The sequence below is a fragment of the Panthera leo genome, chromosome E3, assembly GCF_018350215.1.
Source record: "Panthera leo isolate Ple1 chromosome E3, P.leo_Ple1_pat1.1, whole genome shotgun sequence".
NCBI classification, from domain to species: domain Eukaryota; kingdom Metazoa; phylum Chordata; class Mammalia; order Carnivora; family Felidae; genus Panthera; species Panthera leo.
This window is the reverse complement of record NC_056694.1, coordinates 3,797,119-3,810,523: the sequence shown is the minus strand read 5'-3', so window position 1 is coordinate 3,810,523 and position 13,405 is coordinate 3,797,119. Positions and strand designations below refer to the sequence as shown.

General features: G+C 53.1%; 1 protein-coding gene across 7 annotated transcripts in view; it reads left to right on the top strand.

Moving 5' to 3' along the window:
* Nucleotides 1-13,405, top strand: part of MMD2 (monocyte to macrophage differentiation associated 2) — a 45,171-nt gene that overhangs the window by 13,598 nt on the left and 18,168 nt on the right. For all 7 annotated transcript variants that reach the window (XM_042921081.1, XM_042921080.1, XM_042921085.1 and 4 more), the window contains exon 2: nt 12,941-13,022. In XM_042921081.1, coding sequence (XP_042777015.1) covers nt 12,941-13,022 — 82 coding nt within the window. The remainder of the gene's footprint in view (nt 1-12,940; nt 13,023-13,405) is intronic.

Genomic DNA, 13,405 nt, shown 5'->3' with positions numbered 1-13,405 from the left:
AACTCACGGACCTTGAGATCATGACCTGAGCCGAAGTCAGACGCTTACTGACTGAGCCACCCAGGTGCCCCTTAAAGATTTTATTTTGAAGTAATGTCTACACCCGACGTGGGGCTTGAACCCACAACCCCTGAGATCGAGAGTTACATGCTCCACCAACTGAGCCATCCAGACGTCCCCCCACCCCCCCCCCCCCAAAGCATACCTTTGCAGACCCCACTCAGACCCAGCCCTTAGGAGCATGGCTGCTCTGTTTGTTAGCCTTTTACTCAAGTCTAATGTACAGGAGAGCCTGCCTTTCGATTTCAGCTCAAAAACTGGGGAACCAGCACCCTGATCAAGATGCTAAACATTGCCAGTTACCAGAAACCTCCTAAATACCCCTTCTAGTCGCTGTCTCCCAGTCCCAAGGGTGCCCCCTGTCCTGGATTTTATCATCAAAGACTCCCATTGCTGATTCTTGAAGTTGATATAAATAGAGCCAGAGAGCGCGTCCCGTCGTTCGGCGCCGTGTCTGAGATGCATCCCGGTTTCTGTGCTTGTGTCTGGCCAGTGTGGTGTTAGGAGGCGTGGCTCTTTCGTGGTGTATTCCCATCCTGCGCTGGATGGGCATTTGGGTAGTTTCCAGCGCTCCTGTTGGGACCAGCCCCCCTCCCTCTCCCAACTCCAATGCGGCAGGTTTGAGAACGCCTGGTCTCAAGTTCAAACATGGACATTGGTTAGAGTTTTAAGATTGACTAACGTAGCAAATGACCGTTGCAGTCAGTGAAACGCTGCAGAAATCTAAAGAAAACAATGGCGCGTCCCGCCCTTGTCCGCAGTCTCTCCTCTGGTGCCCCCCTTTCGTACCTTCTGCTTTTCCAGGTCAGCTCACTGGCCCTGCCTCTTGGGTGACCTTGGGCAAGCCCCTTATCCTGGCTGGATTGACTCACGTCTCAGGAGACTGTCTGCTCCAGAATGTTTGTAAGATCTTAAAAGGCTGGGACGGTTCCAAACTTATTATCTCAAGTCTGAACGACTTCATAAACGCCGTGAGATGACGGGTTAATCAGTTATTTGTCAGGCATTACCTGTCGCACGCCTGGCTCTGCATTGGTACCGAGAAGACAAAGACGAATTGGGGCCAGCGTGCAGTCTGGGGGACAAGACGGACCCAGAAACACCCAAATACGTGTTGCGTGCCCTGTGATAGGGGCTCCGCAGGCAGTTGTGGGAGTCCAAACTCTCCCTGCCTAGGACTGCTCCAGGAAGAGAAAGACGGAAGGCGGTCCACGTAAGCAACCGCTCGTGCGTTGGCCTGGAGGTGAGAGAAGGCTTTGGCTCTGCAGTCTGCATGGAACTGTGAGGATCAAGCAAAGCTCTTCAGAGGGGCCTTTTCACCTGGGCTTTGAAGGCTGAATAGGAGTTCTCCAGCTGGGGAAGAGGGAAAGGGATTTTTAAGCCGAAGAAAAGGTATGTGGAAGGCCCACAGCCATGATGACTGTGGGCCACGAGGAGAGCGTTCGTGGGGTGAGGAGAAATTGCAGGGTTTGAGTCAGGGATAGGAAACAAAAGAAGCAGGTTCCCCTGGAACACAGGCTCTTCTTTTTTTTAGTTTGAGAGAGAGAGAGAGAGAGAGAGAGAGGGATCAAAAGCAGGGGAGAGGGGCAGAGGAAGATAGAGAATCTTAAGCAGGCTCCACAAATGGCGTGGAGCCCGAGGCAGGGCTGGATCCCATGACCCTGGGACCATGACCTGAGCTGAAATCAAGAGTTGGACGCTCAACTGACTGAGCCACCCAAGGCGCCCCTGTTCTTTTTTTTTTTATTCTCAGTTTGACACGGGCTCTTGTGCTCTGGGTCTGCCGGAGGTTTTCCCTGACCCATGAGACCTGAGAGTCTTGGTGTTAGGCTTTCTAAGATGGGAGGGACTGACTAATTTGGGGTTCAGGGGGATTGGGGATCACGGGCCACTTGCGGCCGGGGCTGCTCTGACCACTGGCCAATGAGGCAGTGATTTCATGAGCTGCGAGAGGGCTCTGTCCCTTCCCTTCTTTGCCTCCAGATTCTCCATCCTGGAGAGGATGCCCAGATACATTACACTATAGTGTAAAAGATTGCTAGCAGAGCCTTTCCCATCAGAACCACAGACAGGGATGAAAGGGAAAGTGAGTGCAGTGGAAAGAATAAACCAGGAATCAGAAGGTCTGGGGTCATATCTCAGCTGTGCCACTTCCTAGCTTGTGGCTTAACTTCTGTGAATCCCTGTATAAAATGACAGTCATAACCCCCGCCCCGCTCACTTTGCAGCAAGGTTCAGAGAAGAGGAGGGAAGTGAAAGCATTGGGTACCTTTTTTTTTTTTTTTTAATTTGTGGGTACCACTTAATGTCACCTATATTTTGTTTTGCTTCTAAATGTTCACAAACTTTTTAATTTTTGTAAGCTTATTTATTTATCTTGAGAGAGACAGAGACAGCACGAGCAGGGGAGGGGCAGAGAAAGAGGGAGAGGGAGAATCCCAGGCAGGCTTTGCACTGCCAGCAAAGAGCCAGACACGGGGCTCGAACTCATGAAACCGTGAGATCATGACCTGAGCCGAAACCGAGAGTCAGATGCTTAACCCACTGAGCCGCCCAGGCGCCCCTCGTTGGGTAACTTTTAAGCCAGGGATGGCTGCCTCTGGCCTGCCCAGTGCCTGTGGCTGACACCGCCAGTTCATCGCCGCCCCCCTTCCTGCCACGCATAGACTCACGCTCAGGGGCCTTCGAGATACGACGCTCCAGGCAGCCAGCACGAGCCCATGGACTTGGTGTGGGGGCTGAAGCCTGTTTGCTGTCTGTGCTGAGCCGGGTGTCTGTTTTGTGGTCCTGGGTCCCTGTGGCATCCATGTGTGGCACCTGGTGCGGTCCCTTCTCCATGAGGCTCTTCCTCCGGCCTGCTGCTAATCCCCTGGGAAGTTTTCAAAAATTCCAATGCTTGGGTCCCTCGCCTGGCAGTCCCTTTGTAATTGTTGGGGATGAGGCCTGGGCATCGGCATTTTCTCCGTCTCCCCCGGTTATTCTCACACGCAGCAACATTTGCTCTGGCTCCTTCCTCCGACCTGCCAGGTGGTGATACGGCTGTGTCCCCAGTGGCCCAGGGTTTCGGGGAGGGGGTGACGATGGCACAGCCCAGACCCAACTCCTGTCCCTTCCCTGCTGGCATGATAGTAAGTCTTCCTATGTACCTAGATGTGCCAGTGGCCTCGTTTTTTTTGTTTTTTGTTTTTTGTTTTTTGTAAAATACAGACATAAAACTTACCGTTTTAACCACTTTTTAAAAAATGTTTATTTTTGAAGGAGAGAGAGACAGAGAGAGAGAGAGAGCACATGAGCAAGCATGAGTGGGTGAGGGACACACAGAATCCAAAGCAGGCTCCGGGCTCCGAGCTATCAGCACGGAGCCTGATGGTGGGGCTCGAACTCACGAACTATGAGATCATGACCTGAGCTGAAGTCGGACGCTTAACCGACTGAGCCGCCCAGGCGCCCAGTGTTAACCATTCTCAAGTGTATGCTTCAGCGGCATTAAGCATATTCACATTGCTGTCACCACCGCCTGTCTCCAGGCTGACTTCCGTTGTCTCGAACAGAGACGCTGTCCCCGTTCACGCCGTCCCCTCCCCCAGCCCCGGATACCACCACCTTCTCTCTGTCTCCATGGAGTTGGTGACCCTGGGGATCTCCTTCCTATACGTGGAATCCTGCGTTATTTGCCCTTTTGTATCTGGCTTGTTTCATTGAGCGTAACGTCCTCAAAGTCCGTCCACATGGTAGCAGGTGTCATAGTTTCCTTCCTTTTTAGGGCTGAATAATATCCTCCCATTGTGTGGCCGGACCACCTTTTGTCATCCGTCCATCTGTGACGGACACTTCGCTTCCACCTGTGGCCGCGTGTGGACCGTGCTGCTGTGGGTGTGCGGGTGCAATTCTTGTCCCGGAGGCGGAGCGCCTGGATCGGATGGTAGTTCTTCGTGTAGTTTCCGGGGGAGCCTCCATCTGGTGTTCCGCGGCGGCTGCACCATTTACGTTGCCGCCAACTTCTCGTCCTCGCCAACGCTGGTTTCCTGGTTTTGGGGGGGAATGGGTGTGGAGTGGGGAGGCCTGACGTTTGAAAGCAAGCCTTCTTGCCTCACTTCAGCACGTCACGGCACCTGTTCTGGGGGTGCTGCGGGAGGCAGACAGGGATCAGCTTGTACTGAGTGCCTACCGTGTGCAGGGAGCTCACGCGGCACGAGTCGTCCTCTGTGAGGCAGGCGCCGTTACTCTCCTAGAGCTCAGGTGATCCTGGGCAGAAATACCGGCCCTGTCTTTATCTAGCTGTCATGCCTTAGGCATTTGGGGATTTGCTTTTTCTGGGCCTCAGTTTCCCCAGCTATGAAATGGGGCCAGCAATAGGGCGTGCCTCATCCATGGTGAGGATTCACAGTAACAGAATCATTCATGTCGGTCACGCGCCTACAGATGCTGAGTGCTGTGCGCAGATTAGCCCGTTTCATCCTTTTATTATCCTCTGTGGGGGGTGCTGGGGTTAACCCCATTGCTCAGATGAGAAAACCGAGGACAGCTTTAGCAGCTTGCACATGGACTCGTGGCTAGAGGGGAGTGGTGCCGGGATTGAATCTGGAACGTCTGACCCCCGAACTCCCAATCTTAATTATAAACTCTGTTGTGTGCTAGGTAGGTGATGAAGGAGGGTGTAAACCAAAGCAGAGGCGTAGGCAGGAGATGAGGAGACCCCCAGGCCTGGCTCCACCCCATCTGAGAAGAGCAGGGGGCGAATGGTACCTTACAGTGTGGAACACACTCCCTTGTGTGCTGTGAGTGTGGGCTGGTCTCCTAGCAGCCCCCCAGCAGGCGGGTACCTCACACGTGACCAGTTCCACGGACGGCCCCGTGACTGCACGTAAGATAGAGGGGGCAGGATGGGGCTCTGACAGAGGAGCTCTCTCCCAGTTGCTTGGAGACCGTTGTTGGAATCACTGGGTCGTAACAGCGCCTGCATTTGGAGTGTTCGCCGAGTCTGATCTGAATTGCGTCCAAAGGCTGTCCTCTTTCCACTGTGCCCCACCGCCTGTCCAAACCCTAGAAACCCAAGCATTTGCCACTTTGATAAAGGACTGCGACAGGCATCTCCTGGATGCCAGTGCTGTATTAGCCAGGCCACCGAGCTTCAGCAAAGCATGATTTACTTGAAAGTGTTCTGGTGTTCATCTTGGAAGGAGGAAAGGAAAACAAATTTCTGCCATCAATCCTTCCATCCATCCAGACTTCTATTTATCCACTTACCTCTTTATGTTTCTACCAAGCTACGTGCCTATCTCTCTACTCACATACTTATCCACCTACACCTTCATCCATCCATCCATCCCATCCATCCATCCCATCCATCCATCCCTCTGTCCGTCTGTCCATCCATCCCATCCATCCATACATCTTCCCATCACCCCTCCCCCTGTCCGTCCATCCATCCATCCATCCATCCCATCCCATCCTTCCACCCATCTGTCCATCCTTCCTTTCATCCGTCTCTCCATCCGTCCACCTTCCATCCATTCAGACATCTATTTCCCACTTATCTATTTATGTTTCTACCAAGCTACGTGCCTATCTCTCTACTCACATACTTATCCACCTACACCTTCATTCATCCATCCCATCCATCCATCCCCCCGTCTGTCCGTCCATCCATCCCATCCATCCATCCATCCCCCCATCCCCCTGTCCGTCTGTTCATCCATCCATCCTTCCACCCATCTGTCCATCCTTCCTTCCATCCATCTCTCCATCCATCCATCCATCCATCCATCCATCTATCCATCCATCCTTCCATCCATTCAGACATCTATTTTCCACTTATCTATTTATGTTTCTACCAAGCTACGTGCCTATCTCTCTACTCACATACTCATCCACCTACCCCTTCATTCATCCATCCCATGCGTCCATCCATCCATCCATCCATCCCTCCCTCCATCCATCATTTATATGCCACCCATCCAACCAGCCATCCAGTAGCTCATCCATCCATCCATCCATCCATCCATCCATCCTTCCCCTCTGTCCATCCATCCTTCCCCTCTGTCCATCCATCCCCCATCCATCTATCCATCCCCTCCACCCATCCTCCAGACTCCCCATTTATCCATTTATCCATCCATTCTTCCAGACAAATATTTACCTAACTAGTTATTTGTCTGAGAAAGCATTTGTCTTCTCTTCGGTCTGCTTACCTACCCACCTACCCACCAGCTAGTTCCACAGTCAGTTAATTGGAAATGTACTGGAAAGGATGGCTGTTGTCTTGTGGACAGTGAGAGAGCCAATGAGAAGATTTAATAAAGTCACATTATTTTCTGCTTTTCACGATCAGTTAAAAGTGGCCAAATTTGGGGAAAGAATGTTCAGATTTGGGGTCTGTAATACCAAGGTACATCCGTAATGTCTTTAGGGAGCTGTGGGCATAAGGCAACGTTTCGCAGGTGCCGAGACAGCTCTTCCAGCCCTGTGATAGTCGGGTGATGTGGGAAGACAGCCGCAGTCCACATACCATCCTTCAGTGCTTTCCTTTGCTCTGGGCAGCCATGTGCTGAGTGAAGGGTCAGGGCTCCCGGAGAATGAGGTGGGGATGGTTCTGGAGGATGGCCATGACTCAGTTCACCTGCGAGACACAGAGAATGCTGGAACACTAGGGATCACCTAGTGTGATCCCTTTGACTGGGATCACCTCATGACCCCTGCCCCGGCTCAGCTCCTACTCCAGCCGGGTGGGCTCCCTCCCTGCCTCTGAACACCCCTCCTCCTTCCCGCTCCTCCTCTCCTCATGTGCTTCCGTCTCCAGAAATTCCCTCTGCTGTCTCCGGTGTGACAGTCATGGGTGTGAGATCACGCCCTGGCAGAGGACTGGTCTTCGTTGTTTAAGTCTTTACATCATAAAAGCATTGGCATCAGAGAGTTTCCTTCCAACCTTTTATTTTGAAAAGTTTCAAACTTGTAGTCAAAAGTTGCAAGAAACGTTCCATGAACTTGCCCGAGTGCCATTCACTTAGAGTCACCGGCTATTAACCTTTTGCCGTGTTGGCTTTATCACTTCCTCTTGGCGCTGAAGCTTTTGAGGCTAAACTGCAGACATTCGGACACTTCATCCTCAAGCACATCGGCATGTATCTCAGGACACCCTTATCTCGCCCAGAAATCCAGCACTTGGTACAATGCTGGGGTCTGACAGGCAGTCAGTCCATCTTTTTTTTTTTTTTTTTTTTAATTTTTTTTTTTCAACGTTGTTTATTTATTTTTGGGACAGAGACAGACAGAGCATGACCGGGGGAGGGGCAGAGAGAGGGAGACACAGAATCGGAAACAGGCTCCAGGCTCCGAGCCATCAGCCCAGAGCCCGGCCCGACACGGGGCTCGAACTCACGGACCGCGAGATCGTGACCTGGCTGAAGTCGGATGCTTAACCGACTGCGCCACCCAGGCGCCCCCAGTCAGTCCATCTTTATCTTCCCTCAAGACCCTTAAAAGAATTAAACAAAAAATTTTTTAAGTGTATTGTTCTTGAGAGAGAGAGAGAGAGAGAAAGAGAGAGAGAGAGAGAGCGCACGAGTGGGGAAGGAGCAAAGAGAGAGGGAGACACAGAATCTGAAGCAGGCTCTGGGCTCCGAGCCATCAGCACAGAGCCCGACGTGGGGCTCAAACCCACAAACTGTGGAATCATGACCTGAGCTAAAGTCGGATGCTCAACTGACTGAGCCACCCAGGCGCCCCTGTAATAGGTGATTTTTTGTATCTGGCTTCTTTCACTCAGCATCATGTAGTTGAGGTTTGTATGTGTAGCAGGTATCAATATGTCATTCCTTTTTGTGGCTGAGTAATATCCTGTCATATGGATGGATCCACCCATCCATGTGCAGCCAAGATTGAGAACCACTGACCTAGAATAAAAAAAATAGAGGCCAAGATGGCGGAGCAGCACGGAAATTCTCTGCTTCTTTTATCCCTGAAATGCAGCTAGATCGGCCCCAAACCGTTTTGCACACCTAGAAAGTTGATCTGAGGACTAACACAATAATCTGCATAACTGGAGCCACAGAACTTGGCAGGGACGCAGCGTGGAGAGGTGAACTGGGGGAGAGAGAAGCCGTGGAGCCGGTGGGCAGCTGTTTTGTTGGCTGAGAACAACTGGCCTAACCTCTTAAGCTTCATCTCCGAATTGGAATAATCGTATCTACTTTGCAAGGATGTGGTGGGCTTTAATGTGAGGTACTGGGACGGGTCAGCTGCCAGTAAGAAAATGGTACCTGGGCTTTCTGGGGGCTTTCCAGGAGGAGGCAAAAAGAATGTCCATTCCTTGAGCACCAGTACGTGTCAGGCACTCCCGCGTGGGCTCTTGAGCCGTATTATCTCATGGTATCTGTAGGCTAGGTAGTAGTTTCTCCTTATACATGCAAGGGAGCTGCAGCCTAGAGACATTAGGTAACTTCTCCTAGGTCTCAGAGCACCTCAGTGACTGTGCAGAGATTTTGCACCCAGCTGTGCCAAGCTCCAAAGTCCCTGCTCTGTCCTGTTCAGGATGGGAATTCAGCCTGTGCCCTTGCCTCCCTGCCAGCTCTGACTCGGGGAGCTTTCCTCGTGGATTTGCCCTCCCCACACCCCACAAATGCCATGCCCACGTGGTTATCTAAGCAGTAGGGCTGGCCGAAGAATGGGGATTGTGTTCTCCAGAGGGGAGGAAGAAAGGCCTCTTTCCCTCCTTTAGTTTAACTAGTGACAGCCTGCTGGGGATATCAACTCTTTTAAGAGAAACTTCCCCCAATGTTGAAGGTTGCTATCTGACTGTCAGCTATGTTCTAGAACATTCTATATTTTATCTGTGTTTCCTGTTAAAAATGACTCCCTTATCCCTCTCCTGGGGAACGGATAAACAAGCTGTTGTACGCCCAGACAGTGGAATAGTGCTCAGCAGTGAAAAGTCTACACAGAAGGAAAAAGAAAAAAAGGATGGAAGTTTTGAAAATAATTTGCCAAGAATGGGAATATACCATCTAGGAGGGTCTGTTTTCTTCTTGTATAAAACGTGTTTGTCTTAGACACATTTTAAATAAATAAGTAAATCCCTGCTTGTCATGGAAAGTTTCTTTCCATCTGGGAATGTGCTTTGACTTTCTAAAATAAATTCTTTCTGGGGTGCCTGGGTGGCTCAGTCGGTTGAGCATCCGTCTTCTGCTCAGGTCATTATCTCATGGTTCATGGGTTCGAGCACCACGTCGGGCTCTGTGCTGACAGCTCGGAGCCTGGAACCTGCTTTGGATTCTGTGTCTCTCTCTGCCCCTCCCCCACTCATGCTCTGATACTCTATCAAAAAAATATTTAAAAAAATTGAAATAAATTCTTTTTAGATATTAAAGTAAAAAACGTAACAACACGCTGTGGTATGACCATGTTGCTCCATTTACACGACATTCTGGAAAGACAAAGCTGTTGGGGCAGAGAGCAGAGCAGCAGTAATGGGGCCGGGAACAGGTGTTGGGTCCCCGGGGCGTGCAAGCATTTTGGGAGGGACGAAGGGGTCTGTTCTTACTCTTGATTGTGGTGGTGGTCACACGCCCATCTACATTTGCCCAAACTCATAACACAGAGTAGCAAAAAAAAAAAAAAAAGGAAAAGGAAAGAAAGAAAAAAATTAGGCCACAAGGAGGGTAAAGAAAAAGTTCTTGGTTCTGGAGGGTTGTGGGAACTGTTTCTTGGGTGTTTGCCCCCGGCCCCGGGGCCTGGTCTGCCGGCCTTTTTCTCTGTCCGCCTTTCTCTCCATTCAGTGGCTGCAGCACGGGGCAGAGACAAGGAGGGTTTTGTGGAACCCAGAAACAAATAAGGGATTGCCCATCATGGGTCACCGCGGCAACGCAATGTCGCTCTTGGACCCGTGAGGCTGGCACTGTGGGTGGCTTATTGGTGTTTGTTAAAGTCGGCGACAGGTGGACGGGAACTTCCTCAGCCCCAGACCTGGTTTCCCACCTTGGAGAAGGGTGTCAGCTGTGTCCCTGCCCAGTTGACCTCTGCCCGCCCCCTCGCCCAGTTGGCACAGCGCCGTGGGGGGCTTTGGGGCAGAATCTATCAAAATTAACACCGTGCATCCCTGTGTTCGTGTCTCTAGAGCTGTAGTAAATGACCATGCGCTTTGTGGCCTTAAGCATGTAGAAATCTGGTCTCCCAGCTCTGGAAGCCAGAAGTCCAAAATCAGGGTGTCAGGAGGGTGGATTCCTTCTGGAGGCTCTGAAGGAGGAGCCTCTGTGTCTGGCTCCCAGCTTCTGGTAGCTTCAGCAACCCTCAGTGTGCCTTGGCATGTGGACACGTCACTGCAGTCTCTGCCATCACCGTCACGTGGGCTTCCACCCTGTGTCACCCCTCCTCCCACAGGGACCCTAGTTGTAGCAGACCGGGGGATCGCCCTCCTCCAGGGGAGCCTCATCTTAACTCTAATATCTGCAATGGCTCTCTTTCCAAATGTGGTCACTTTCTGGGGTGCTGGGGGTTAGAATCATCAACGTAGGAATTTGGGGGAGACACAGTCCAGCCCGTAACACTGCTTTTGTTGTCCTATTAAGTCCCTTCTTAACCCACTCTTGGCCACTGACAGCTTCTTCCTGGAGAAGGTGAGCTGATGGACTGGTTGTTTCGGCCTCCCGGGAAGGCTGTGCTTTTTGGGGGGTCCCCAGCTGCAGGGGTGAGTCCACCCTTTTCTCTGTGACCCTGAGCCCAGAGACTCAGCTCCGGGGTCGAGTCTGCCCCTGCATGGGTGTCAGACTCTGTGGGGGTTGGCGTGTAAGGTCTTGGTTTTCTCGTCTGTGTAATGGGCTCAGCAGGACCCTGGCCTTGTCACAGGTGGAGTGACCGCCAGCTGATGCAGGTGGAGAACAGCTGTCAGGGCAGGTGGGTGGGGGGAGCAGCCGTGGACCCCCAGACTTGTCCAGGTGCCGAGGGGCCAGCACAGGAAAACCAGACGCGGTGCGTGTCAGGCAGATGGCAGCGTATGGCAATGTCAGCCCCTGGGAGACACCCCAGCCTTCCAGCCTCCATACCCGCCCTGCACACTCCCGTCTGCCGGTCCCTGGGCCAGGAGCACCCTTTCCTCTCCGCCTGGTGAACTCCTCCGTCATCCCTCAACATCTGTTTGCGGTGTGCGCTGCAGAGGCAGGTGCCTCGGGCGTCGTGCTGAGCCTGTGCCCTGGGAGCCCTCTCCCCTCTCCGCAGCCTTCACCCTGTGCTGTGCTGCTCCTCTAATCCCAGCCAGCGCATAGTAGGTGTTCTCCAGTGTTTCCCGAAAGGACGAGAAGCATTAATCATGCGGTGTCAGGATTTCTGCCTGGATCCCGTGCCTTCTGGACCGTGAGCTCCTTGAGGAGCTCGTCTCAACCCTCTGTCCCGTGTTCTGAGTGTAGAGCCGGCATACAGAAGGTGCTTAATAGGTGCTCTGTGGTCTGTATGGCGGAGGAGGCGCTGGCACATCCTCAGTGAAGTGTACTTAGCATGGATCCAGCCTATGGAACGTGCTCCATAAATGCCCTGTGAACTTCACTGGCATAGGTCCAGCCCCCAGAAGGCATTCAATAAATGCTCTGTGATCTGTACTGGTGTGGTACCTGCATATAGAAAGTGCTCGGTAAAGTCTCGGTGAGCCGTGCTAGCATGACAGCTGCATACAGAAGCTCGGTGTGTGAGTCTGAGACGAACGGGGGAACTGCCCGTTTTCCTGATCCTGAGCCCGTGTGGGCCAAGGAGGTGACCCCTGCCAGGCCGGTCCAGCTTGCCAGCCAGGTGCTTGCAGACCTCACCCCCCGGCTCTCGGACGCCCCTTCCCCGCCCTGCCAGGCCTGCCTTCCCAGCCTGATTTGGATACCCCTGTGCGGAGTCCTGCCTGCCGGACCCAGGCTGAGTGCCGGACGCCCTGGGGGTGTCGCTCCCTACCCTCATCGCGGTAGCTTTCTCTCCCTGCAGTGGGCTCCTTTTGTGCTTTCGGAGCTCCACTGCGGAACAAAGGAGAGACTGGAGGGGCCGAGGAATCTCCCCAAGGACTCTGGAACACCAGGAGTGCATATTGCTTAAGACAGTCAACTGGCTGTTCCACGTGTGCATCTGCGTCCGGCAGAAGTGGGGGCAGATGGTCACCGAGGATGTGCACACCGGTGGTCACGAGGCAGAGTTCCCCACGATGGCCCCAAACTGGAAAGTCCACGTCCAGTAGATGGGGGGCATAATTGTGTGTGGAATTCCGTACGGCGATGAACACGGTCCATCACTGCGTCCAGCGACATGAATGAGTCTCGCAGCCAAAGAAGCCAGACAAAGAAGGGTCTGTGCTGTGTGATCCCATTGATGGGAAGTTCAAGAGCAGGCCAAGCTAATCTATGAGGACAGTGTCAGAGGGCGGTTTCCTTGAGGGAAGAGAGTCACTGGGAGGGGGCCTAAGGGCGCTTTCTGAGCTCGGCCCCCTCCCGGGTGGTGGTTATTCTGGCGGGTGTGCGAGTAAGAATGGGTTGGGCTGTGCCCATGGGGAGCTGTCTGTGTGTCAGTAAGGAAAATGAGCAACAGGAAATGGAGAGAACGCTGTATTTAGCAAAGTTGTGCAACAAATGCCACACTGGGGATTAGGCACAAGGTATTGGGTAGTCCAAACAAAGTGTAAGAGGAAGGGAGGGGGAGGGGGAGGAGGGAGATGGGAAAGAGGGGGAGCAGGGGGAGGAAGGTGGGAGGGAAAAGGGGGTGGGAAAGAAGGGAGGGAGAGGCAGAGGAGGGGCGATGGGGAGGGGAGGGATCTTTTTTCCCACTGAGAGGGACCTGGTCTTCAGGCCTCCTGGGGATCCTGTGACCACAGCTGCTCCCGGCTTCCTGGCCCAGCTTCCAAGAATTATGTCTCTCGTTCCAGGTTCATGAACCACCGAGTCCCCGCCCACAAGAGGTACCAGCCCACCGAGTACGAACATGCAGCCAACTGTGCCACCCATGCTGTGAGTTGGCTTTTGGGGGGCCGGGAGCTGAGAGGGGGACGCTTCCAGGTGCAGGGGGAGGCAGGCTCTCTGCCCTTGGCGAGACTCAACATCTCCATTCCACGGTGATGTCCCCGCTGACATCCAGTCCTCTGTGGCCCTTGGAAGAGTGAGTGGGATCTCGAGGGAAGGCCATTTGGGGAAACTGGACTGTGGTGCTGAGCAGGCCTCCCTTTTTGCTCTTCGAACCTTCAGTGGCTCCCTAGCACCTGTACGGCATCTGGACTCCGTTACGAGCTCCCGGGCAGGTCTTAGCTCATGTGTCGGCCCACCTCCCACTGCCACGCTCTTCCCCTCAGGTTCCAGCACCTGAATGGGCCGTTTCCTGGATAGAAGGTACACCT